This window comes from Ooceraea biroi, chromosome 4 (genome assembly GCF_003672135.1).
Source record: "Ooceraea biroi isolate clonal line C1 chromosome 4, Obir_v5.4, whole genome shotgun sequence".
Taxonomy (NCBI): domain Eukaryota; kingdom Metazoa; phylum Arthropoda; class Insecta; order Hymenoptera; family Formicidae; genus Ooceraea; species Ooceraea biroi.
The window spans coordinates 5,325,198-5,350,935 of NC_039509.1; the positions used below are offsets into that span (position 1 = coordinate 5,325,198).

The 25,738-nt window shown below is 31.5% G+C and overlaps 4 protein-coding genes across 5 annotated transcripts; 2 read left to right on the forward strand and 2 right to left on the reverse strand.

Annotated features, from left to right (window-relative positions):
* Positions 1-1,132: 1,132 nt before the first annotated feature.
* Positions 1,133-3,857, forward strand: LOC105286388 (chromosome partition protein Smc; the record flags this gene model as incomplete). The annotated part of the gene is made up of 2 exons (XM_026968915.1): positions 1,133-1,888; positions 1,952-3,857. Coding segments are annotated over 2 exons (2,247 nt in total), but the record flags the coding sequence as incomplete, so codon positions are not given.
* A 2,495-nt stretch (positions 3,858-6,352) lies between these two features.
* On the forward strand, positions 6,353-8,588 carry LOC105286382. The gene is made up of 2 exons (XM_026969092.1): positions 6,353-6,697; positions 8,106-8,588. The coding sequence occupies exons 1-2, from the start codon at positions 6,368-6,370 to the stop codon at positions 8,415-8,417; spliced, it is 642 nt and encodes a 213-aa protein (XP_026824893.1). The 5' UTR covers positions 6,353-6,367; the 3' UTR covers positions 8,418-8,588.
* A 680-nt stretch (positions 8,589-9,268) lies between these two features.
* LOC105286383 lies at positions 9,269-10,686 on the reverse strand. Its single transcript, XM_011351322.3, has 2 exons — positions 9,984-10,686; positions 9,269-9,853 (listed from the first exon to the last, which is right to left on the reverse strand). Exons 1-2 carry the CDS (start codon positions 10,050-10,052, stop codon positions 9,542-9,544), a joined length of 381 nt encoding a protein of 126 aa, XP_011349624.1. The 5' UTR covers positions 10,053-10,686; the 3' UTR covers positions 9,269-9,541.
* Positions 10,687-12,338: 1,652 nt separating this feature from the next.
* Positions 12,339-25,594, reverse strand: LOC105283906 (ataxin-2 homolog). 2 transcript variants are annotated; one of them, XM_026969357.1, is made up of 9 exons: positions 25,463-25,594; positions 24,923-25,031; positions 24,514-24,837; positions 23,988-24,224; positions 23,266-23,575; positions 17,832-18,115; positions 17,183-17,740; positions 16,941-17,094; positions 12,339-16,386 (listed from the first exon to the last, which is right to left on the reverse strand). In XM_026969357.1, exons 1-9 carry the CDS (start codon positions 25,498-25,500, stop codon positions 15,851-15,853), a joined length of 2,550 nt encoding a protein of 849 aa, XP_026825158.1. In that variant the 5' UTR covers positions 25,501-25,594; the 3' UTR covers positions 12,339-15,850. The 2 variants fall into 2 exon arrangements, with proteins under 2 accessions (XP_026825158.1, XP_026825157.1); XM_026969356.1 differs by having other exon boundaries at positions 17,832-18,118.
* Positions 25,595-25,738: the final 144 nt, after the last annotated feature.

Genomic DNA, 25,738 nt, shown 5'->3' on the forward strand with positions numbered 1-25,738 from the left:
GAAAATATTAATTACAGCGGACATTATTTACAAAGAATTTTATAGATTTAGAATTTTAGAATTTCAGAAATTTAGAATTTTCGAATTGAAAATATAAATTATTCATAACATATTAATGTTTTATTACTTATTATGATTTTATTAACATTAATAACATATTAATGTTAATAAAATCTCTTCGTTATGTTTTATAAACTTATGATTGAACAGTCAACGGTACATTTGTCATATCTTTTCTCGGCAAAGAGATGTTATATGTCTGGCATGATTTTGTCGAATATATATAATTAATCATTTCAAATTATCACGTAGCTTTATCGTGCACAGTAAAGACAGACAGTATTCAACGAAGTTAGCGCAGGTGTGCCATCTCAAATAATACGTCAGCAAATGAGAATTAGATTAAAACTCTTGGACAGAAAGAGAGAGAGAGAGCGAGCCTTGTGACAATAATAAATAAATTACGGTTAATATATAAGCGTATACCTATTTAAGTCATTGTATCTCTGAATCACGATCTTTTATCTGCTCTTCGTGGCAGACTGTCATTTGTACGGTTGCGGTAACTCTTTCGAAACCGCAATGGCACGTGTTGTTTTTCTGCTGGCCATTCTAATTACTTTGTGCTATAGGAGCCTGGTAAGTTATTATCTACAATTGTGTGAATATCATGTTGTTTAGATCTTATCATATCAACGAGAACGAGGTTGACTGAGTGCTGTAATGATTTGTCTTAATATAATAAACAAAAGCCAAATTTTTTAGAAACTTTGGATTTGCAAATTTCAAAAATATATTAAAGAAAAATAAAATGCACTTTAAACACTAATTGATACATCAAATCAATATTTATGAAAGGACTTTTATTAAAAAGTAATGAAAATAAATATTCGAGTAGTTGACAAATCTGGTAACAAATGCATCTTTACAAAATAACATAAAGCATGCAACGCATATTTTCTTCCATATCTTAAATAGTGTAATGTAATTATTTAAATAGTGTAATTATTTTCACATGATTTATGTATTACGTGTAATTTGTTATTGACATAATGTTAACAATACATGACAGATTTTTCAATATCTTTTCACTAGCATATCTAACATGCTTATAATGAATTTAAAAATATAAATCCTTGTTTTACTAATCGCTTATCAGGCTATCCCAGTACGACTGGAAAATATAGAAGATGCGCCCACGGTTGAACTGTTGTCCAACATTTTCGGCGAGAACTTAGAAGAAGGCACTTTAAATGTACAGAAAAGTTTGGAGGAAGAGGAGATTTCTGAAGATGTCAGCAGAAATTCCCAGGATGATGGATTCGAGGAAGTTACAACTAACGAGGACGAAAAGATAGAAGACATTGTGGAGATCGATGAGAATAATATTTGGAATATTATTAAAAAAATTAAAGACACATTAAGGAACTCTATAGACGATGTCAAGAGTAAACTGAATGAGATTCGCAAAAAGATAAATGAAGAGGCGCGGATAAATAACGTAGGCGTAGAAAATTATGGTATCATTGGAGATATCTTTGAAAAGGGCATTAACATTAAGAACACTATTGAGAACAAAATAAAAGAAACTGTGGAAAATCTTGAGACCGAAATTAAGAAGAACCTTAATAAGATTCTCGATGATGGAAAGGGAATTTGGCAGAAAGGCGTCGACATAAAGGAAAAGTTGAACACGAAGGTGGAAGAGATAACGGAAAATGTGTTGAAAAATATTCGAGATGAGATGCAGAAGAATAAAGAACAATTGGTGGAAGGAATAAAGAATAACGCGGAAAATATTGTCGGAGAGATCAAAGTGAGGGTAAAGGATTTTGTGGGGAAGACGCAGGACAACGTTGATGAAATTAAGAGGCAGCTGGATAAGAAAGTAGATAACACCAGAATAGTTATCGAAGATATAAAAGACCTGACGGCGGCAACTGCCTTAAAGCTGGCGCAAATTATAGAGAATGATATCAACAACATCAAAGAGGATGCGAAAGATATCGCTGGGAAGGCTGAAGGAGAAGTTAAACAACGAGTTGAGGCTCTTATAGACACTATAACGGAGATAAGTAGCCGCACTGTCAAAGACATTAAGGAATTCAGTGAAAAACTCCGAGAGAACCTTGACAACGTTAAGGAGAAAATTAAGGATGAAGTCAGCGAAATTCAGAAGGTGACACAAGAGATTTTCAAAGAAATAAAAGAACGAACGGCGGACACTGCTTCAAAGCTGATAAAAGATATAGAAAGTGACATCAACATGATCAAAGAGAGTGCGAAAGATATCACTGACAAGGTTGGAGGAGAAATTAAGAAACGAGCTGAAACCATTATAAATGACATGATTGAGATAAGTAACAACATTTTTACGAAAGCTAAGGAATTCAATGAAAAAGTCCGAAAGGACGTTGACGAAATTACGGAGAAAATTAAGGGCGAAGTCAGCAAGCATCAGAAGAAGGCACAAGAGATTATCGAAGAAATAAAGAAACAAACGATGGAAATTGCCTCAGAACTGAAAACAAATATCGAGAACAATATCAACAAGATCAGAGAGAGTGCGAAAGATATCGTTGAAAACGTTGACGGAGAAATTAAAAAGCAAGTTGAAAATATTAGGAATAAGATGATGGAGATAAGTAGCAAAATTGTCAGCGAAATTAAGGAATTCGATGAAAAAATCCGAGAGAACCTTGACAACGTTAAGGAGAAAATTAAGGGTAAGGTCAACGAAATTCAGAAGAAGACTCAAGAGATTATTGAAAAAATAAAAAAGCAAAGCACGACAATAGTGACTGATGTCTTGGAAAAAACTAAAGAAAACTTCGATAAAATGAGAGAGTACTTCACAAACGAAGTCGAGAAAATTGTTAAGAATTTGAAAGAACGGACGGTAGAAATTGGCGAGAATATAAAGAACGAGATACAGAAAAGAATTAAGAAGGTCCAGGAAATCGCTGAAGGAGTTAAAGGGAATTGGAAAGATACTATTGGTGATTTTCTAGAGATAACGAAAAATATTATTAGTCAAGTTCAAGAGACGGTAAAAAAAGTAATTGACAGGCTCGGCGAAAGAACTGAGGAGATTAAAAAGAAAATTGAAGAGGCGAATAAGAAGATTAAGGAACTTCGAGGAAAAGTTAAAGGTATGGCTGAGGATGTCATGGAAAAGACCGGAGATATGATAGAGGATGCAAAGAATAGGGCGAAAGATATTATGGGAAAAACAGGAGACATGATGGGGAAAGTGACCAATGAAATCCAAGGGAAAATAACGGAAAATATAAAGGAAGGTACGAAGATTGTAGAAAATGTTGTAGGCGGTATTCATGAGAACATGAACAAGGTGAAAGACGGAGTAAAAGACAACATCAGAAATGATGTAGACAAGATAACAAAGCGGACGCAAGATATTATCAGCGGCATATTTGAATAAGCAATGCGTTGGATTAACTTAAATACAATTAAATTGCATTGAACAAAAGTGGAAATGTTCAGAAAACGTCATATGTCTCTCTTTGATTGTCATGAAAATTCAAAATTTCGAATGAAATAAAATATTATACAGTCAAAATTAATTCGAATGAACGAAATTTATGTAATAACGTGTATCATATATGTTCCAGTGAGTTTGAAAGTCAACAATATACTCTTTTATATAGTCTCTTTATTTTATATTAAATAAAATAACATACTCATTCGGAAATCGTAACTATTATGAAATTAATATATATGAAGAAAAAAAGAAATATGCATTAATACTAATTAATGTACAATTAACTATAATCTTACGTACCTCTCATATTGTAAAAAATTACAAAAAAAATAAAGAACTTCTTTCTATGCTGAGACATCATCGTAGAATTGTTTTAATGCATCTATTCCATATTTTACTAATAAATCAAAAACAGAAAATTGGAAACTGAAACTAGTAATTTATCTAAATAACTAATTGCGATTGAAAATTTGCATAAGGGGAAGATGCAGGAGAAAAGTACGTGGGGCGATATTTCGTGGATAAATGAAAATTACCAGATGAAGATAACCAGGTCAAGGCTCTCTGTGATTAAAGATAGTTAAATAGATAACTCATCACGTTACTGAAAGGCTACACAAGCATTGCAATATTTGGAACCTACGAGTATGAATTATGAATACATTGAAAACAGTAATTTTTATTCTATGTAATTCTATGTAAAAGTAATAGAAATTTGTTGTTTGTTATTTTTGTATTTTTTAAAATAACTTTTACATTATTAGTATTTTTTATTAATTCTTGAATATGTACAACATATATGATATTTAATCATATACATATATATATACATATATATATATATATGTATTTAACTTTGGATATATCTTCTCAAAAGAAACAAATAATCTTTCTAATAGTATGAAACTAACTTGTAGCTTAACAGAACCGAATTTGTATCTTTCTTTTAGAATTAATTAGATTTTAATCGCTAATTATTTCAAAAATGGAAATTTACATGTAATACATTTTAGAAGGGAAACTAATAGAAAAATTTTTATACCTAATTTAGATTACTATCTAGTTTAGCTATTTAAAGTCTAACCAGTTTTAGGCAAAATTTACTGTTTTAATTCATCTTCATTTTTTAAAAGACACATGATGTAGTAAGTGATTATATGAGCAAAGCGACACGTAGAAATTAATTTGATGTACATATGAAATAAACAACGTTTTAAAGAATGTGCACAACTTTGCCCCTCAAAAATGTGAACTGGACGTCATCGCGGAGTCAGCAGCTTGTGTGTAAATATGTGAATATAGTACACGTACGTTCGTCTCTAAACGTATCTTCATCCAGCTGATGTAATGTCTCGTAAAGCAAAAAACGGATGTCAGTTAAGATTGATAATAATTTTGATATCGCCTTGAACCTTGATCCCTTTGCAGTATCCTCCTAAATCAATCATCCATTGATTTATTGCAAACTGTATTATGCACAACTCAAATGTTGAAAGCTATTAAATACTACTAAGTTTGCTACAAATACACTAAATACATTTAAAGAACGAAAAACATCTGATTTAATAAAATTATATTTCAGATAATTCAATGAAATCATCAAAGCTTTTATCGATATTTTTAAAGCAAATATATAATGTAAATATAATATATTATAATGTTGCGTTGAAAAGGTTGAAACAATTATCAAAGAAGAGATTTTCTCTTCCAAGGTTCGTTTCTGTCTGTAAATTCAGTAAATCTTAGTGCACGAAAGTGGTCGTCTATTGAGATAAGATGTTTCTCTTATCGCACAAGTTTGTAGAAATGAGCTCGGAAGAAGCGATACCATAGAAACGATACGCCACCTCTGGAGTGACCAAGAATTTGAACTTGTACCATTCCCACTTTTACAAACAAAAAGTTTATATATAATAATATAAGAATGTAGTTTTTCATTTATTTATATCATTTCCCGCGAAAATCGATCTGTAAAAAGTACATGTTTTAAAACTTATAAATGTGTCAAAAAAACATTTGCTTATAAGTATTGTAAACATATAAATAATAATTATTATTTATCTTGTACTCTTTCCGTGAAGACTCACCCTTTATTTAATTTATATGTTTAATAAAAACATATAAATTAAATATTAAATATTATGAATATAATTAAATAATATATAACTTTGTGTAAGCTTTGTGTATGTAGGTACGTGCGCGCGCGTGTGTATGTGAATGAAAGAGTCATTATTACAATAATATACGTAACAAAACAATTAATTTCGGCTTATGTTCTTGTATCTTGTAAATAAATAATTTTTGCAAGTAATTTAAAAACAATTCTTTTTAAAACTTATTTTTCGTTTTAATGAAATACTTTTTTTAAATGTGAGTACAATAAAAAACTACGATTAAAGGATATTATTTGAAGAAAAAAGTTTATTACTGATTACTGTTTTCTTTGTCACAAAAATATACTATTATACTAATTTAAAACACATGCGTACGCATATAAAAAATTTTAATGTAAAAATAAAATTTCAACATTTATAAACAGAATAATGTGTGAGTGTAACAAGTTTTATAATAAAATGAAGTAAATCGTATTCTACAGCGATAAATTCTTTTTATATTATTTGCATTGATCTGAATAATTAATTTCTTAGAAAAGCACAAAAAGTTACAAACGAGTATGAGTCGGAAAATTTCAACATATCAGTGTTTATACTTTCGGATATCGAAATCTGCAAGCGCGGATACAGATTTAAAACTTTCTTCTGGGAATGCAGTGAGAAAGATGTAAAAGACACAAGTCGTCGTGGTCGAAACAAGATAATAAGCACTTTGCCCCTTTGATAAGAGACGCCTATAAAAGGGAATGGGATGTCCATCCTGCGCATCAGTCGTTTCCCGGTTGACCAAGGAGAAAATACTAACGCAATGAAGTGCTTACTCGCGATCATCTTAGGCGTTGCCTTCATTGCCGTTGAGAGCAAGGTTGTGCCAGCCAGCGGAGATGATCCTCAGGAGACTCAGCCTCTCCAGATATCCGATCATATCAGGGAAGCTCAGAATCTCATCAACAACCTGGGTGCTCAGATACAGCAGCAGCTGAACTTGCCTAATCAGGAAGAACTTGTTAACACTTTCAAGGAGCAGAGCAGCAACCTTGCTACCAATGTCCAGGCATACATCAGAAACATAACTGATGAGGTAAGCGATATTTAAAATATATTTATTATATTTAAATTTAATTATATTTAAAAATCTACATATGTGTTTTTATCTGATAAATCAGATGAACCATGTCTGTTTTTTAACGCTCAAAACCACTATACAGTTATTACCTTCTCGGTGTTAGACTTTTGAAATTATTTATTCAGTAAAAATATATCATAAAATATAGAAAAATATATTCAATAAAAATATATCGACTATTTTTTAATTGTGCATTCACTTGGGACATTAAAGACTGGTTTACCTGTTCGCAGTACCGGCGCACAACCTCGCCAAGTACATAGAGATTACACACTTTTAACGTTAGAGAAATATCACCGCATCGCCTAATTCTTCACGTAGGAAATTATTTGCATTCTCAGCAAATTATCAAGAAAAACCAACGGTCTACATTTTTAATTAATGCAAAGATAATTCACACAGTTAAATATACATATACATGTGTGTGTGTGTGTGTTTGCGTGTACATGATTTGTAAATCTAATAATAATATTTTAAATCATTATTAATGTCGATATTGCATGATACGCACAACCGCACAAACACACACACACAACTATTAAAAAATTATATATTATTGAAATGCATGTAAACAAATAAAAAGAATCACATAAACAATTATTAACACGTTTCTGCTTATTTCTCTGCTGTAAAATGTAAGACTTTTTTTATTTTAAACATCTGCAAAATTATTATATTTTTTTAAGTTTTTTCTTTAAAGGAAATAATTTTATATATATATATATATATTAATATAATTTTATTATAATATATATATAACACGAATGCGTCACAAAATTATGTAAGAAAATTTACTATATTAACTTTATATTATATAAAAATTATATAAAAATGTCCAAAGTAATATATAGTTTATACTTGATAGAAATATCGCACGCAATTTATTGCAGCCAATTGGCACACAATTGACCGCACAATTGTGCGGTCTTGAAATAGTTACTTAAACTATGTCATTGTTTAAAGTCGGCAACTTAAGCATTTTAATTGATAAAAATAGTAATTTTTAAATAAGAAAGGAAATTTCTTTTTTCACACGTTTTGCTTCTGTTATTCTATCACTTTTTATGTTAATTTACAAGAAAAATTTACAACAAAAATTACACATTTGTTTCTTTTTAAATAGAATATGTCAAAGTCTCATGCCATTTTTTTATATTATCCAAATTTTTTAGATATCTTAACTATTTGAAACAATTAGGCATATGTATCATATTTTTTATTTAAAACGATATTTGTATTTTTTGCGTTTACACTTTACGTTATTGGCCTGCATTCATTTACTTTTATGTCGGACTTCTTTTTAATTTAAACTTCGTTTCCTAAAATTTGAGGTCTAGCTGTATGCATAATGGAATACTTATAGGTGAAGAACAAGACTCCCGAATTGGAAACTTTGTGGACAAATGTAAAGACAAGGCTCTCCGAGATGGTTGATAAACTAAACGTTAATCCAGAGACCACGGAACAGGTGAATCAGCTACGTTCCACGTTCCAAGAGGGAATTCAGACACTCGTGACGGAATCCGAAAACGCTGCTAAGAGTATTAGTGAAAATTCTGCCATAGTTCAAGAAGGTATTGCTAAGATGACCAAACAGGCAATTGATATCGCTGTGGAGGCTTCTCAAAACCTGAAGAATCAGTTGACTCAGCATGCCACGACGCCTCAAGCATAAAATAAAGGAATATCATATAAATTATTCACCCACTTTTGGACAGTCTTGAATAAACATACGGTTGAAAAATCGAACTTTGAGTTAACCAGTATCTGTCATATCTCATATCATGTCATAGACAGACTTAATTAATAGCAAGTAATTGTTAATAAAACCTTGGCATAATAACAACTACATGTTCATTTACCCTGTTCTCTAGTTCCATTTCTCCCTCTTTCAAAAATGAATATTTTTATTGTGCAATCTATAATTATGCACATTTATTTTATTTTATTTTATTTTATTTTTTTATACATTAATTTTATTTTATTTCACAATTTGCATTAAAGTTATTAAAATCCCTATAATAATTTTAGACTTGTTTTATACTTTATCGGTTAACTTATTATTTACAATTGTTTTTCTTTACTATAAGAATTGAATAATCATTGACAAATGGCAATTAAATTAACGAATCTTTGCGTTATTTAATTTGGCCAAATTAACATATTGAGTGCGAATCCAATACGCTCATCGTTATGCGTAGTACTCTCTTATCTTCTTGTTTATTATCGATGACCTTAATGATACTGGAAGTTATTACATTGGATGCTGAATTTAATTCACTCGTTTTAATTCACTCCATTCGTTCGCCTACGTTGGAGTAAAATTTTTAATTTAGATCTCGACAAAATATTATTTATATAATATAATTAAATTATGTATAAAATTATCATGTGCATTGTGCACAAATTTGTACTGTCTTGATAATTTTCAATAATGAAACTCGTAAATCTTTTTCTTTGGGAATATTAAAACAACACGTTTACAGTTTTGCAAACTAGCAAAGCAATAAATATCTTTTTTAGAAGTAGAATCTAAATCAATGTCGGTGTGTATATTTCAATCATTCAATTTATAGTTGTACAATATTCGTCAAACATTTTAGATCTGAAATTTCGGATTCTTTCTGGGATATTTAAAGACTAAAAATTTATTAGTTCACTCTTATTATCAATTGTGTCTAAATGTTTAGTGTTTAATATATAATGCGTACAAACTGCACATTTTACAATTATACAATACGAAAAAGATTAATTAATTTACAAATTCTTAATGTTTTACAACGTTAATTATTATTTAAATTATTTAATATTAGGATTTGATATAGAACGAGATTTGTGGTATCTTTCGGTCTCATCCACGTCGTACATTGCATTCAGTTTGCGAACAAAAGTTTTTGTCTTATCATAAATAAAATTATCCACTTCGTCCAAAACATTGATAAATTCAATTATTTTGTCGAATTCACGATTTATCAATTCAGATCTTGCATCGTCAGATGTGGCTCTTTTTACTCGGAAGTATGATTGCAATTCTTCTTTCGATAATATTACTCCAGACAATTTTCCATCATTATTCTCTGTCAAAATCTCGACAGTATTTGCAAGTAATATCTATTTAACAAAATTTTTGTTAAAAAATATATATTAATGTATTAATAATCCAGAACAATTTTTTATTAATATTTTTCGATACTTATATTAATGTATGAATATACATAATAGCAATATTAACTTTACTTACCATGTACATAACAAAACTTGAGAAAAATATATTCATTTTAATTAATCGTACACTCCTCTGTTCTGTCATTAAAAAACTCCAAAGTTTTGAAAATTATCACATCTGGAAAAAATAAAATTGATTCTCTTTGCGCTCTTATCAATCCAATAGTTCTTACTCAACAATGAAACGACTCATGAATTTCATCCTTTTATTCTTTTTCTCTTTAAGAGACAAGCATGCGCACATGGCAATGTTGCATGGACGAAATATTCTTTTCGTTCACTTTTAATGTCTTTTTTGCTGTATTAGTTTTATTACATATAAGAAAATTAATTTTATTGAATCTCAACTTTAACATAATATGTGCCTAGATATGGTTTTGTAAATAAATTTTATGTTAATTAAGATTGATAATACACGGATTTAGGTCACAATGAATTAACAAATTTTTCTTGTCGTAAGTAGGTCTCATTGATGCGTGTCAGCAAACGAAAATCAAAACTGAATTTGCTAATTGGGAAGTCAGCAAAAATTAAACTAAATGACTCAAGTAAAATAAATTAATTTTCAAGTTAAGTGGATCGTAAAAGAAACTTTTTAAATTATTACTTCTTTACTTACTAAAAAGTTTTAACAACCTTAAACAATAAATCTTTTATTTTATCTCTAAATATATCTTTAAGTATTAAGTATAAAAAAAACACTTATTAAATATTTTCATGTATAATAAAATGTTTGTACAGAAATAAAATATAAGATGCGAGTATAAAGATATAAAAAAGAGGAAATAAAGTAGCCGTAGTGGAGTTGTGGAGAAGTGAGGGGAAGGAGATTTAGAAAGATAGTTTTGAAAAGTGTGGTGCAGAAAAAATGAAGGAGCTTAAATGAAACAAGAGTAGTGGAAAGAGGCCACAAATTTTTTTTATTTTACAATGGCTACGTTCAGCAGAATTAGCAGTTTTGCAACTGCTGTGAGATTTTCTGCTGAACAACTATTATTTATGATTTTGCAATATGTTTTACTTTGCATATATTTCGCTATCTTTTCAAGTGCATTAAAAATATGCCTAATAAGCGTAACAAATTGTGCTATAAAAACCTGCAACACAGATAAACTATATCGGCATATTGAGGAATCATAATTTTAGAATAATTGTTCCGCGGTTTTTTATTCTGTCCTTTTTATCTCTAAAAATAATTCTAGCAACGATTAATTTAAATCTTCTACCATAATATTTTCTATGTTATATCTAGATCTTTATCCGCTAACAATAGCGGATATTTTATACTTTGTGTAATAATGGATTTTATATCCTAATTATTAATAAATTTGTACATTTCAAAATATTTATAAATTTCGTAATAATCTATATTGTTTGCGATTTGATATCAGCATTTCAATGAAACACAGAATCAGCAGAATCCTTTAACAATTGGCAATGCAAAAGAAGACTTCATGTAAAATTGTGAGATATAAATAAGAAGGACTGGCAAATAATTCAGATGCATATTTTAAATCGCGATACTGGCAATATCTGATGGTCGGACATATTTTTTATATATTAACTGCACGCCTACAAATTTGTTAGACTAGATGCTTGGCTAAATGACTAGCAAATAAAATGAACGCAGTCTCACGCGCTGAGATGATCGCGAAGTTGCGAACTCGTAAAGTGCTCCAGGCACGCTAATAAATCTTCCACCGATCTTTGAAAGAAAGAATGTGCGGTCGATCCCTTCTGCATGTATGTAATGGATTGAATTAGGTATAAAGTATTAAAATAAAATTTCTATTCAAAATTATATTAGAAAAGAAATAGTAGGTAGTGCAGACATGTTAAAAATTATATTTTTTTTAATCTGGAAATGTCATTATAAACTTTTGTCATTATATATTACACTTTTGAAACCATTCAATTTTCATATGAAAAAATTTTCTCTATTTTTCATTTTTACGATATACGCTCCGAAAGGAAAGAAGAATCAATGTTTTCAGAGATGTTTGAGCTCTTTTAGTCAATATAATTTACTGAAGATGCAAAACATTTTTGCGAGCGTTTGAATATTGTAAGATAAAAATATATGCACGCTGCCAACTGCATCTATCAGATTATACTTACCCATAAAATTATTAATTAACTATTATTACTTTATTAGTTATAAACGCGTCTGTCATAGTAATTGTGTCGCCAACGCAGCTTCTTTGCAGAAATAGAAAACAGATATATCTTCATATAATATATAAAATATAAAATTGATCAATTTTCAGTCCATGCTAAAATACTATAATTTACGATGTTAAGTGGTCTGTTTCACACCAACACTACTTCGTCTCTTAATGATATACAAGAAGAAAATATGTGAACAAAAAACTTGGTTTTCAACATATTAATTTTATTTTGATATTTTTCGATTTTTAAATCTCTTTTTAATATAAAATTTGTCTAGCGATGCCGCACGCTCAAGTATCTCTTTCGAGCAAAAGTTGTTTTTGCTTCCTTCCATTTATTTATATGGAAAGTTTTAGTTTAGGTTTAAGGCCGTAGTTGTTTACTCTTTTTTTTTCCCCAATCAGTATCGAGCATGGTCCAAAGAATCATCTAGACGTAGCCTTTTAAACTGAAATTAGTAATGAAAGAGAAAATGAAAACTACAAATTGAATTTTTTTGTTTCGATGTAACATTAAACAATCTATCTAAATCTGGCAAAAAGATTCATGTATACGTGAGACGAATATAAAAACGTTTCGTGTGTTGTTGACAATCTCTTTACACAATCTCTCGAATTTCATCATTATTTATCTTAATTAACAGTTTATGCCACGTCTAGATATATCCCCAGGTCTATGGCATCAAGCAGTTTCATTGTTTTAATGAGAGGTACATAATTGACAAAGAATTTCTATGTATAAATTATTTTATACATGTAAATTATTGCCTCGCAATCTCTGTTACGGCAAGATGTTATTCATAATATCACATTTAATAACTTTTTTTTTTTAATCGAGGAATCTTTGCATGAACTAAATTTGGATATTTTATAAGTGTCGACATAAAATAATTGCTAGGTAGTAAAAATATAAGAAAGTATTTGGTAATTATTTACAATATCGACGACCTCACCGATCATTCAACAAAGTTACAATATATTGGTGGGGGAAGGTTCATGAATGTTTCTAAATAAAAAGTAAAAGTCGCTCACTCTTAATTTTATTTAAAAAAAGTTTCATAAATAGATCATTAGTAATTAAAAAAAAGCAAAAACAAACAGTACATGAGCGTATGTTGTTAGAGAGCAGGTTGAGTGGGAGGTGAGGAGCTCCGCCTCCACTCGCAAAAAACTAATCTAACGCAGCTTATATCATTTATCAATCAATGGCTTCAATAAAGATAAAGACGAAAAAGACGACATATTGTAAACTTCCAAGTTTGACTAACTTTTTGTACAGACAGTCCGTCATCTACATCCTTAAAAGAGTTCTTACTTTTCAAATATAGTATCAGAAAACAATTCTATTTATGAAACTTTTTTCCTTAATAACTTTAAAACTAAGAGTGAGCGACCTTTACTTTTCATTTAGAAACATTCATAAACTTTCCTCCTCCAATGTATTTTAATATCGTTGAAATCGGTGGTATTGTCGTATTGTAAATAATTATCAAATCTCTCCTTTTCTCTCTCGCTCTCTCTCTCTCTCACTCATACTGTCTTTCCTCCTTTCTTTTATCATTTCTTCTTTCAATTGCATGCGGCGACTTTTATTATTTTATTACATAGAATATAAAGGTGAAAAATTAATAAAAAAACTATTTTTTTATTCTGAAATTTCCTATTTCGAATCATTTAAAAATCGCTTTGTTCCTAAATTACATTTTGTTTTTTTTGGTTTTTTTTACATAAATGGTTTTACGTAGAATGTATCGCGATAATGTTACATCAAAAATTAATGTTTTACGTAACACAGTTTTTCCGTTACAAGAAAGATTAGGATAATATAGAGTAAATAATGTTCAAATACAAATTATGATATATGTATATGTCAATACAATGTATGTACATACGTACATACATACATATCTATGTATACATACATGTATGTGTTACGTGTGTACACGAAATTTTTTCTAGTTTGTTGTTACATATAATTAATAAACGATTCACAGATTTTTCGAATAATATAATATTTACATTACATTACTCAACGAATCCTGACACGTTTATTTAACAATTCTATTTCTCACTTTATTTTGCACTTGTTGCAAAATAAATTGCAAAGCACTATAAAATGTAGATAAGACAATGAAGACGCAGGTTCTGTTATGCGACCAACGCAAAATCTAGTAACAGTGTCGAATTTACTAAAAAGTCGCCCAAAGTCTAACACTGTTTCGAATGCAAATTATGTACCTCTCGGATGTCCGATGTATTCGCACCGTTAATGTTAACGCGATTTTCCGAGGCGTGGATATTCTGTTCGCACGTTCAGTGTCTCAGTGAATTTTTCATGTTCGAGAATCCTGCGTATATCGCGTAATTGCGTTTCATAACAAAACTCATTATCAACAAATATTCCACTACATTTATTACCCTGCAAGCCATACTCCAACTTTTATTAATTTCCATTCGTTTCATTTGGATCAAATTTCAATGTGTCGCGCGTGTTAATCAATTCATTGTTATCTAGGAATATTGAAAATTCAACACCAATCATCGATTTTATCATCGATCTATCTCCTACAAAAGAACGATAAGAGATAATAAAACGAGTGCAAAACAAAATTGCCTAACGTAATAGACATTTCAATAGTATGTATACAAATATTAGTTTTTTTAAACTCGATACAACATTGATTCCTGATTTATCATATTGATTTGTTGATTTATCATACGACATCGTGGCTCATTTATCAGAATAAAGATCACTTTTTTGGGAGAAGCCTGATCAAGATGAGACAGGAGGATAAACGATTAATGAGTAATGAGAAATGATTTTATAATTTTAAATTTTTAATTTTGTTACAATGGATATAAGAAAACGCTAATATATATAATATTTGTAGTCTATTACTAATTAATAAATCACTATTTCTATGAAATATCAGAATTCCATAATAATAATATTTCATGAATATATTTCAAATAACACAAACAACTAAGACAAGATATTAATTTTTTTATCTTTAATCTTAAAAAAAAGTAACTTCTAATAGGAGAAGTCCTATAAATACTGGATTGATCGGAGAGTCCGTGCTGATTTTTTTAACAAGGTTTAGGCGCAGAACTTTGTATTAATTCAAAGTTTTGCATTTAAAGATTGCTAAAAAAGATCCACACTAACGTTCCGCCAACGAAAAACTTTGTATTAAGAAATACTACAAACTTTTGCACTGAAATTTTGTTAGGAGGACTTCTGGTCAACCCAATAAATCGACCATTAAATTATAATTTATATTTGTATTATTGAATATTTTTAAAATTTTAACAATAGCAAATTTTTAAATTATGAAATTATAACATGTAAAATCTCTGTAAAAATTCCTAAGAGTTTATCAGTTCCTTTGGATCAGTGTGGTAGATGCGGTAAAAAATATTTCTAATTAATATTAAAGATTTTTTCATGTTGAGTAATATCTTAAATCAAAGAACAATTTCACGAGAGATAATTTCGCCAAGAATTTGGAAAAAAATATACAAGATAATTGGTGTTCAATTTTCACTGTTCGAGAGAAGCAATGGATTGATTAGCATGCATTAAGAATCGATAGTAAGATTACGTTTCATGACAAATTACAATATCCTCCTGAAAGTAATGAATTTTGCAAACCTTACTCTAACTTGCAGAATACTAACACTCCTTTCTTCCTCTGCTTAGTTGATACTGCGGCTACTGATTGTGCGGTAAAATAACTGGTATAGTCTGTTGCGCGCCCGGGGGTGGCTGTGGCGGCAGATACTGCATGTGTTGTGGTGGTATTGGTATATGAGGTGGAATTATGGGACACATAATTGGATAACTCGGGGCGTGACCTTGAGGCGGAGGTTGCGGATACGTGGGCTGCGGAGTGCTAGATGGATTGTAAGTGCCCGGGGTGTGCGGCTGATTTGGATTGGCCGGGGATGGCGTTTGGCTAGGTGGTTGTTGAGTAATGGAGTGAGGATGTGGGTGAGTGTGCGGCCCCATGTATTGTATGCCAGGGGCCTGCGGACCCTGCGAGTCGTGATGATGGTGATATGGTGTAGTCATGTGTGGTGGTGGCGGCGGTGCCTGGACCATGCGTACCATTTGTTGGTACGTCGGTTGTCCCGGATAAGGCACCTGGAATGGAGGATGTAGAGCTGGCGCTAGTAATGGTTGTCCTGTTGCTGCGGCCACTTGCATTTGGGATGCTATGTCTGGTGCGCGATGTTGCATCATTGGCACTGCAAAAGATGATGTAATATATGTATATTACATACATAATATTACATACACACACACACACACACACACACACAAAATAGGATAACCATACATATTAAATCCATCCATTTTAAATCGGTAAGATCGAGGGAAAAAATTCGAAAATAAATTTACGAAGGGTTTCAAAGGGGACATCAGATGATTGGTTTGATTTTTGAAAATAACATAACAGTTATCCTTATTTTTTTTAATAGAAATTTTGATCTTCATGTAGACAATTATCATGTTAACTTTTAACTTAACTAGTTATTTTTAAATTTTTAAACTTTTTTTATACAAGTTAAAATAATTCATCAATATTAAGGTCGTGTGAAAATGATTGGTCGCAATGCGTCAAAAAATATATGTTAATTAACTGTTAACTTTAATAAGTTAATTTAGATTTTTAACTTAACTTTAATTGAGTTAATTTCTGGATCATTAACTTTAAACTTAACTTAATTAAAGAAAAAAATGAAGTTACCCAACCCTGATTATAACTAAAGATACATTAGAAGTGACAAAAAATACTGACCTTTCCGGAATCTTGTTACTGGTTGAGCAGGTGGTTGACTAAAAGTTGGCGTCACATACGCTGGCATAACGACAGTTGCGGGCATAGTAGCCCCGGTATATTGAGGGGTTTGAGGTGTATGTGGCCTGCTGGGTGTTGGAGTGCTAGGAGAACGCTATGGGCAGATTGTAGAAATGCAAATTTTATTAATTTTACTCGAGTTGAACTGTTTAGCAGTTTTACGTGATACATGTTATACTTACTGGTGTAAATGGCTTGGCATTTGGATTAAATTCTTTAGCGTTTGGATTTAAAGTAGATTTCTTAAAAGCAGTAGTTATCTTATCGACTGCAGGTTCTGGTGGAGATTGTTGCACTGTTGGAGTGCTAGGTGGTGGTGGTGGTTGTTGTTGTTGTTGTTGCTGCTGCTGCTGCTGCTGTTGTTGTTGTTGTTGTGGCTGCTGCTGTTGTTGCTGTTGAAGTGGACTTGTAGATCTTATTGCTAACGGTCCAGCCGGAGGCTTGGTAGTAATGACAGGTTCCTCTTGTACAGTCTGATGCTGTTGATGAGAAGTAGTGTGCTGCTGGGTCGGGGATGACTGTTGCGACTGCTGTTGCGGACTCGTGTGCTGATGAGGAGTTTGATGATGTGGCTGATTCATTGAACTAGTGGGATGTATGTCCTGTTGGTGCTGATGTTGCTGTTTTCTAGAAATTGGCAAAGTATCCGGCGGAGTTTGCGGCTCCGCGGTTAATTTAAAATCTGCAGCAAATTGCCTCAGTTCTGAATGCTGTTCATCCCTTCCACGCGCTGTCTGAACCTTCAAGTAAAATATACAAATTTAAATAAATTGCTTTGCAATTTGAAGATAAAGATTGATGAAGAAAAACATGTAGCGCCGTATAATGTACCTTCCTATGATCCGATTTGTGAATGACTATTTGACCCTCTACGGAATTCTGTTGCGACAATGATGTGTGCTGTTGATGTGAAGACTGTTGATGAGAAGACGCAACATTCGATTGAGAGAATGGTGCCGGTGGCGCTTTATCAGTTTGATAAACTTGCTGCCTGCCAGGTCGCTCACGTTTTTCTGTATTTATTTTATTTGAAGAAATTTGTTGTTGCTGTTGCGGAAAATTCACTTGAGGCATCGAAGAAGTAACTTGAGATTGTGGTTGATTTTGTTGAATTACTGCTAATAAAAAAAAGTAGATTTTATATGTACATACATACACACACACACACACACACACGCGCGCGCGCGCGCATGAAATATATAATATTATATACTTATATATCATTATATAGGGCCCAAACGTCCCGGCCAGACTTTGAGATCTTATAAGAAATTTAATTCTGAACAAAAAGTTTCCTATAAACAAATGGGTCAAAAAATGCTTCCTTAAAAAGTTAGCGCCCAAAAACCTCTAAAATCACGGTTATTTTATACATTTTTACAAATATCAAGAAAAGTATGCGTTTTTAAACAAAAAGTACCGAAACAAAAGTAGAGATTTAAATTATCTTTCAAATGAGATCAAAATGATTGTAGTACGTTCCATAGGTTTTGAGATAACCAGATTTTATTAAAATTTTTTAAATATTTTTACAAAAAGTATCGAACAAAAAAAATTTCGACAAAAAAATATTGATACACACAAAAAAGAAATTAAAAAATTTCATGAAATGTTATTATTATTAAAATATAAAATATTGTATTGCTGATAAAAGTAGATATGAATATCAAATATTAAATATACCTAAATAAAAATACACATTTTATTGGCCACACTATAAAATAATTGATTAAATTATAAATTTGGACTGTATAAGTTGCACAGTTGTTAAAAAAAATTAATGCTCAACTTCATAATTTTAATATTAATACTCGTATTACTTGTTACTTTTTAATCAAGTCTATAATTTTAGAAATATAATCTAATCTAAAAAGTTTTAATTATTTTTCAACATAATCTATATAAAAAATATGTTAAATTACTTCTTTCAAAATCTTCAATGATATTTTGTTAATTGTATATTCCAGGTTAATTGTATGTTCAAAATTAAAAATGAATCGGATTAGATTTAATTTCAGTTGTTAAGAATCAAGAATCTTGATTGATTTTGAATCAAGATCTTGAAATTCTTGTCTTGTCGTTCATCACTAGTTTGGGCCCACCCTGTATATACTTTTATTATAATTATCTATAAATATAACACACAATACTACTACATATCGAAAATTTAACTCTATCATTCAAAGATTCACTTGCGCGCGCATGTGTGTGTATACACATAGTACATATACACAATATGTTTGAAAAATAATAGGATTGACACTATATTAATTCAAACGCTGATTATATGTGTAAAAAGCACTTATTTTATTCAAAAGTATGTCTGTTCAGTATCAATACAATGTCGGACACAATCAACTAATCATCGATGATTCTTTCCTCGGAATCTTCAATTTTAGAATTCAATTGTAGTAAATAGCAAATAATCAGAACAAGCTAAATTAGATAAATATATCAGATGTCGATAATTGCAGCTTGTTTATCAGTCAAAAACTCATTACAATAATATTTTAATCATCCAGTCATGACAAGCTCGAGCAATTCCAAGAGCAAACCTCCAGAAGTCCATCTATGTTCATAATTGGTCAATTATGCTCAACTAGACATATCAAAGAAATAAAATTGAAAATAACATTGAATAAAAGGACCGATTTTTATGATTCATACGATGTATGTATTTATAATAGTATTAATTCCATTATTTTTCAGACTATACAGGGTATTAATTTTTCAATTTTCTACTCACTAAATATATAGTGTCAATAGTACTAACAATAAGTATGATGCTTAATAAAGGAGTGCTTATTGTTAAATAAAAACGAATTAACACCGTCCTTTAGTGCAGGCAGTCTGTGAATCGCACAGACTGCCTTTAGTACGAACGCAGCGGCGGAACTTCGCACACTACCAGGCACGCGATTCAGTAGCTAAAGGGTACGCCTGTATGCGTACCTTTAGATTCTCTAACTTTTTTAACGACAGTGTCGCTATTATTTATTATTATTATGTAGCGACAGCCTATGAGAGCCACGCTTTTCTCCAAGATTGTCTTTGCCATTAGCTGTCGCTAGTTAACGATACCGAAAACTGTCGATACGAGTTACAGAATCGCACTACTGGCTAAAGGTAGCTCGGCGCTGATTGGATGGACTTTATTCAATAATTACTACTTTATTAAGCATTATAGAAAAAAAAAATAGTTCAGGACATTTCGACTCAACTTTCCATAAGGAATGACACTATGTACTTAGTGGGTGGAAAATTAACACCCTGTATATAAGTATGATAAGTATGTGTACCAAATATAACGCACGCATGCACGTAGTTTTTTATTATACATTTATGTACTTTATTTATGTACTTTATTAAATATACTTGTAAATATAGCCCCAATAAATAGAGTAATATTATTTATTTAGTAATTACTTGACATTAATTATTAATATGTAATTAATAACTAAAGAGTATAAAGAGCCATTAAGACTAATAAAAACTTTTTACTGCTCACGTACAGACAATATAGTGATTTATTGTCACTCTCATTTTAAGGGTTTATATACGTTTGTAAGTCCAAAAAAAAACGATTTTCCAATTATATTCTTTTTCGAAAGTATTATCCTTTATGAGTATTCTCCGAAAATTTCATTGAAAAATTCACAAAAAAATAATGAAGTTATAGCCCGAAAAGTAAAATCGATTTTTCAATTATATTCTTTTTCGAAATTCACAAAAAATTAATAAAGTTACAGTCCGGAGAAGTTGGGTGCTCGAATATGATTTATGGTCTATGGTCATGGTCTGATAGGAACTGGCGCGCAGGTATACGTGCTGCTAAGAAAATGTCAAAAGGAGAATTATATGGTCCAGACAGACGTTCGGAAATTCAAAAAAATATTCGGGGCCGTACAAGGCAGTACGCTCCAGCGTAGGGCGCGAAATTTTTTTCGCGGGGCGCACACGTACGCAATGATACAAGGTTTAGGCCGATAGTCCACGATGCTATTGGTGGAGGGGGCACAACACCAAATGAGAATCGCTTAAAAATATATAAAAATTTTTTAATATTTAAAAAATATGAAAATATGAAAAAACGAAAAAAAAAGCGGAACCATTATCCTGCTACGTCCTCGTCGGGGTTCTGGGAAGCGCTAAAAGCAGGAATTTTTTATTTTCGCTTGCAGTTTTGCGCTAGAGCGCGAGTGAGTTCCAGAGTAGGGGCGCCTAAGACTGTCGTACAGTGGGACAAAATCCCGAAAAGCTGGCCAAAACCTCAAAAATGAAATTTTGATTCCGAGAATTTTGAATGGTGGAGGGTGTAGAGAGATGATTGGTACATAAAATTCTATAGGTGGAAAAGGCTCATATAGGCCTGCGTTTGTGTATTCAGTTCGAAGTTAACTTTCGTCTAGAGTTACGCATCGCACGAAAACAAACACAAAATAACGTGATAGAAAGAAATTGAATAACTTGGAAAGGAAATATTTAATTTAATGCAACCACAGGCGCGCGCTATTTTATTTTTCAATATTAATAATGTTTTCGAATAATATTCATCTATTATTTATTATATAATAAATTTATTATATAATATTATTATTATATAATAAATAACACAAATCCTATTCTAAAAAAGGCGTTAAAGGTGTTATTTATTTCATCATGTTTCATCAATACAAATTTGACAGAATTGACAGCTGCCGTTTTCACGTTCCTAAGAAATAATAAATTAATATAACCGCACTGACAGCCACTATGACATTTCTGACATTCGCAACACGAAGTTCAAGTCACACGAAGTTCGAGTCAAGCGAGAGAACCAATCAGCGTCGCGGAAAAGAGGCCTCAATATTCGATAAAAAAGAACTTCACGAAGTTAACACGCCTCTTTTAGAATAGGAGGAAGATACTTAGAAAGAAGTATCTCCGAAAAAAGTAGACGTTCGGTATATATACGTGAAGATATGAAGATGTCCTTTTCAAAGTTATTTTATAAAATGAGAACCATGTGGCAAAAGGCAAATAGGACAGAGGAGAACTTCGATTCTGATATAAATGAACTTGATTAATAATTCTTAGTAACGATTTTTGTCCGTATTTTTAAAACCTATTTTTAAATAAATAACCAATTTTTTTTTAATCTAACATTTTTTATCCTTGAAGAATATTTCCTGAAAATTCACAAAAATAACGAGCCCAAAGAAATTGGGCGCTCGAACATGGTCTAGGTCCATGGTCTAGGTCCATGGTCTAGTAGAGGCTGGCGCGCAGGTAAGAAAAAGGTCGGTAATCGGAATTGTTCCGGTATTGTTATAAGGAAATTTCTATGTCAAAAGGAGAATTGTATGACTCGGACAATATGACATATGACGACGACATATACTGCGCAAGGTAAAGAAGAAAGATTTATTCGATTATTTAGTCAGAGTATACGCCTGTTAGTGTCACATAAAACTTTAAACGACATGTTTGTGAATTTTTCTGGAAACAGTGTTTTAAAAATTCGGAAATATCTCGGAGACTAGTGAACTGATGTGCATAAAATTTTTTAAAGCTACTCCAAATGCAATAATCTAGTATTTGTTATAGGATTTTTTATTTAGTTTTCTTTTCTAGTTTTTTTCTATAAATAAAAAAGACGGACTTTAAAAAATCGCATTTTTTTTGCTATGAATCGCTGCATTCGAAAAATCAATATTTTTAAAATCGGCTATGATAAGCACTATACTTTTATTCATCTAGAATCTTTTATGGAAAATTTTTGTTTATTTTTGTTTTAGATGAGAGGGGCGGAGATATATCTCCGGTACGCAGCGTACAAACGCGGTTTTTACAAACACTGCTCAGGAAAATGACTGCCATGATCAGAATGTTTTATTGAAATTTCTTATTGAAATTTTTAGAAGATATTCTCTAAACACTACTTTATAAGAAGACACGTCTTTTCGTTTTTGAATAAAACATAATTTAGTTACGCAAAAAAATTCGTTGCTTTTGACTTATTTTTTGGATTTACAAACGTATGTAACCTTAAGAGAATAATTTATAGATATATTAATTTATATATAGAAGAAAAACAAATTATATATTTTAACAACATATGGCCGAAAAAATATTCAAATATTTTTGGAGTGAATAGCGTCTCATTGTTTCACACATAGCGCTTTGTTTTTAACAAAACAAAAATTATGGAAAAATAATTTTTAATAAAACATATTATGGCAAAAGAAATTAATAAAAGATCGAAGTGCAAATGAACTTGACATACCTTGTTGCGACTGCGTCGTTGGAGGCACGAACGGCGGCGGTGGATTGTTGTATGTGACGACCACTCCATTAGGTGGAATTCCCATATTCAAAGGTACCGAATGTTGCACAGAGGTGTGAGCAGATTGTATTCCAACCGATATATTCGGTTGCGGGACACTTACTGAGGACGGAGATGATTGGTTGTAGACATTTTTATTGTTTGCAGTTCCCGGCGAAGATGGAGACTCGTTGGATCTCATCAACTTGCTAGTATTACCATTTTTCTTTTTCAACGGTGGAGGGATATATTTCCCCTCGGTTGGTCTCGCCTACAAATTAGCGGTAATCAACAAGACATCCAATGAATACAAAGTTTTTTTTAATAACACTATTCTTTTTAATAATAATTTTTTTATAATTATTTTATAATAATGCGATCTGTCTTATATAGACATTCAGCAATATTTATGTAGGGTAAAACAGACTTGCACGATACATGTCCAGTGACATATCCGTAACCAAAAGAATACGCAAATTAATTAATTTATTATTATAATTAATTAATTAAATTAATTAGGTCTCGTGAAGCTTTTCTTTTTAATCCATAAAAGACTGTCTGGATTCATTAGGCTAGATGCTAGTTGCTTTGGATGGCCTTTAATTTGGATGGTGTTTTATAGGTTTCGACTGACGCTTTGATTTCTCATAATACAAATAAAATCTGAAAAATCCGAAACTCACCACAGCTGCGAATCTCTCTTCCTCGTCACCATTTTCAAGCTCTAATCGGGCTTTATGGTTTGGTTGAGATTCAATTTCACTCGCTATCTCAGCAGCTTTCTGCTCCTGTTCCTTGTAATCTTTTGTATCTTTACGTTGAAGTTGTAAAGTATAGCCGACCAAGGAAGGCTCGAATGTCGTTTGGATGCCGTAATCTTGTTCATTTTTACGGAACATTTCGTTAACATCCCAACCATTCTAAAAACCAAACAATTGTAATTTTATTTACTGCACTTTACTGCATTATTTTACTCAGGATTGGGTAACTTTGTTTTTTTTTTTGTTAAGTTTAAAATTAATAACTCAGAAATTAACTAAGTTTACGTTAAAAGTTACGTAAACAAAAATTAACTCAATTAAAATTAAGTTAAAAGCTTAAACTTTTAACTTATTAAAGTTAAAAGTTAATAACTTTTTAACTATTTAACTAGCTACTACCCAACCCTGATTTTACATTCGTTTACGTATAACAAAGTTGCAAACTTACAGCAGCACCATCCAACTCTAAATCAGCTCCGTTCATGGTGGTTGGTGCGTCCCAAGGTTCAAGTTCTTTCTCACCGATTAAGCCATTAAATTTACTAATGGCCGTATCCGTTTGAAAGGTATCTCTTATAGCATAATCTAAATCGACGTTCTTGGCAGATATAGTAACGATATCTTGTGGTCTAAAAATTAATTTCTCTATCACTTCATCCAGGACCGTGTGTCCTGCGGCGTCTAAGCGATTAGCCATTTCCAATACTACGTCAAACTGACTGGAGAATGTTCTAAATATACCCTGATATGTCGAGCCATTTTGAGTTCGAATCTATCAAATTATATTAAAAAATAAATGTCATGTTACGTGTTGTAAAGTAGTTTTAAGTTTTAACTGTGAATAATCTTTCAAGTACCTCTACTGTGTTGCCAACGTGGCTAGTAATAGCATGCATAAAATGAGCATTGTTATAGACTCCTTCTGCTACGACACATCTCTCTTGTGGCCCACGAGCACGTGGAGACCTACAAAGATGCATCAGACAAAACAAATATAATTACTATAGAAATTATTAAATTTCGCCATTAAGTCAGTCATTAAAATTACTGATATTTTAGTGGATCAAACCCTGGCAAGCGTCGATGTTAAGACATGAAACTTTCTAGCCGAAGCAACTGTGCGCTAACGGGACTTGTTAGACTTAAGACACAGTCATTATTCTAATCAGAATCAAATATAAAATATAAATAAATTAATAATCATCCCACAGTTGTATGTCTTAACATTGACACACTTGCCAGGTTTGATCCATTAAACTAAAATATAAGCACAAAAAAACATAATTGCTTTTAACCGGGTATTGCTCTGTTTGGACATCGTATCCATTTTCTGCTTGATGAGAAAATTAAAACTAGAAAGGAAAGAGAGAGGGAGAGAAAAGTGAAATCGACAATACCTGTTATTATTAGAGCGATTTTTCCTTTTGCTGTTCATTCTGACCGACGGTTCTTCGCCAGTTGCTGGTGGATTTCTGCCGCCGGTTTGTTGGAGGCTCTCTCGTTTCCTAGTGGGGACCGGAATTTTGACTATTTTTCCGGTACTCACTCAACGTCGAAAAATCTCTTTTCTCGCTCGTAGACGAGAACAATGACGACAAGTACAACTGTTACTTCGCGTACTCGTTAAAGCGATGTTCGACCGTGCGACACACGTGGTTTCACGCGAACCCGTG

Coding starts and splice junctions, on each gene's coding strand:
- LOC105286383 (XM_011351322.3), bottom strand. CDS start 10,052: ATGACAGAACAGAGGAGTGTACGATTAATTAAAATGAATATATTTTTC. Junction 9,854..9,983: donor CAAGTTTTGTTATGTACATG/GTAAGTAAAGTT, acceptor TTTGTTAAATAG/ATATTACTTGCAAATACTGT.
- LOC105286382 (XM_026969092.1), top strand. CDS start 6,368: ATGTCCATCCTGCGCATCAGTCGTTTCCCGGTTGACCAAGGAGAAAAT. Junction 6,698..8,105: donor TCAGAAACATAACTGATGAG/GTAAGCGATATT, acceptor GAATACTTATAG/GTGAAGAACAAGACTCCCGA.
- LOC105283906 (XM_026969356.1), bottom strand. CDS start 25,500: ATGAACAGCAAAAGGAAAAATCGCTCTAATAATAACAG. Junction 24,838..24,922: donor ACGTTGGCAACACAGTAGAG/GTACTTGAAAGA, acceptor ATAATTTGATAG/ATTCGAACTCAAAATGGCTC. Junction 16,387..16,940: donor AGTAACAAGATTCCGGAAAG/GTCAGTATTTTT, acceptor CATCTTTTGCAG/TGCCAATGATGCAACATCGC.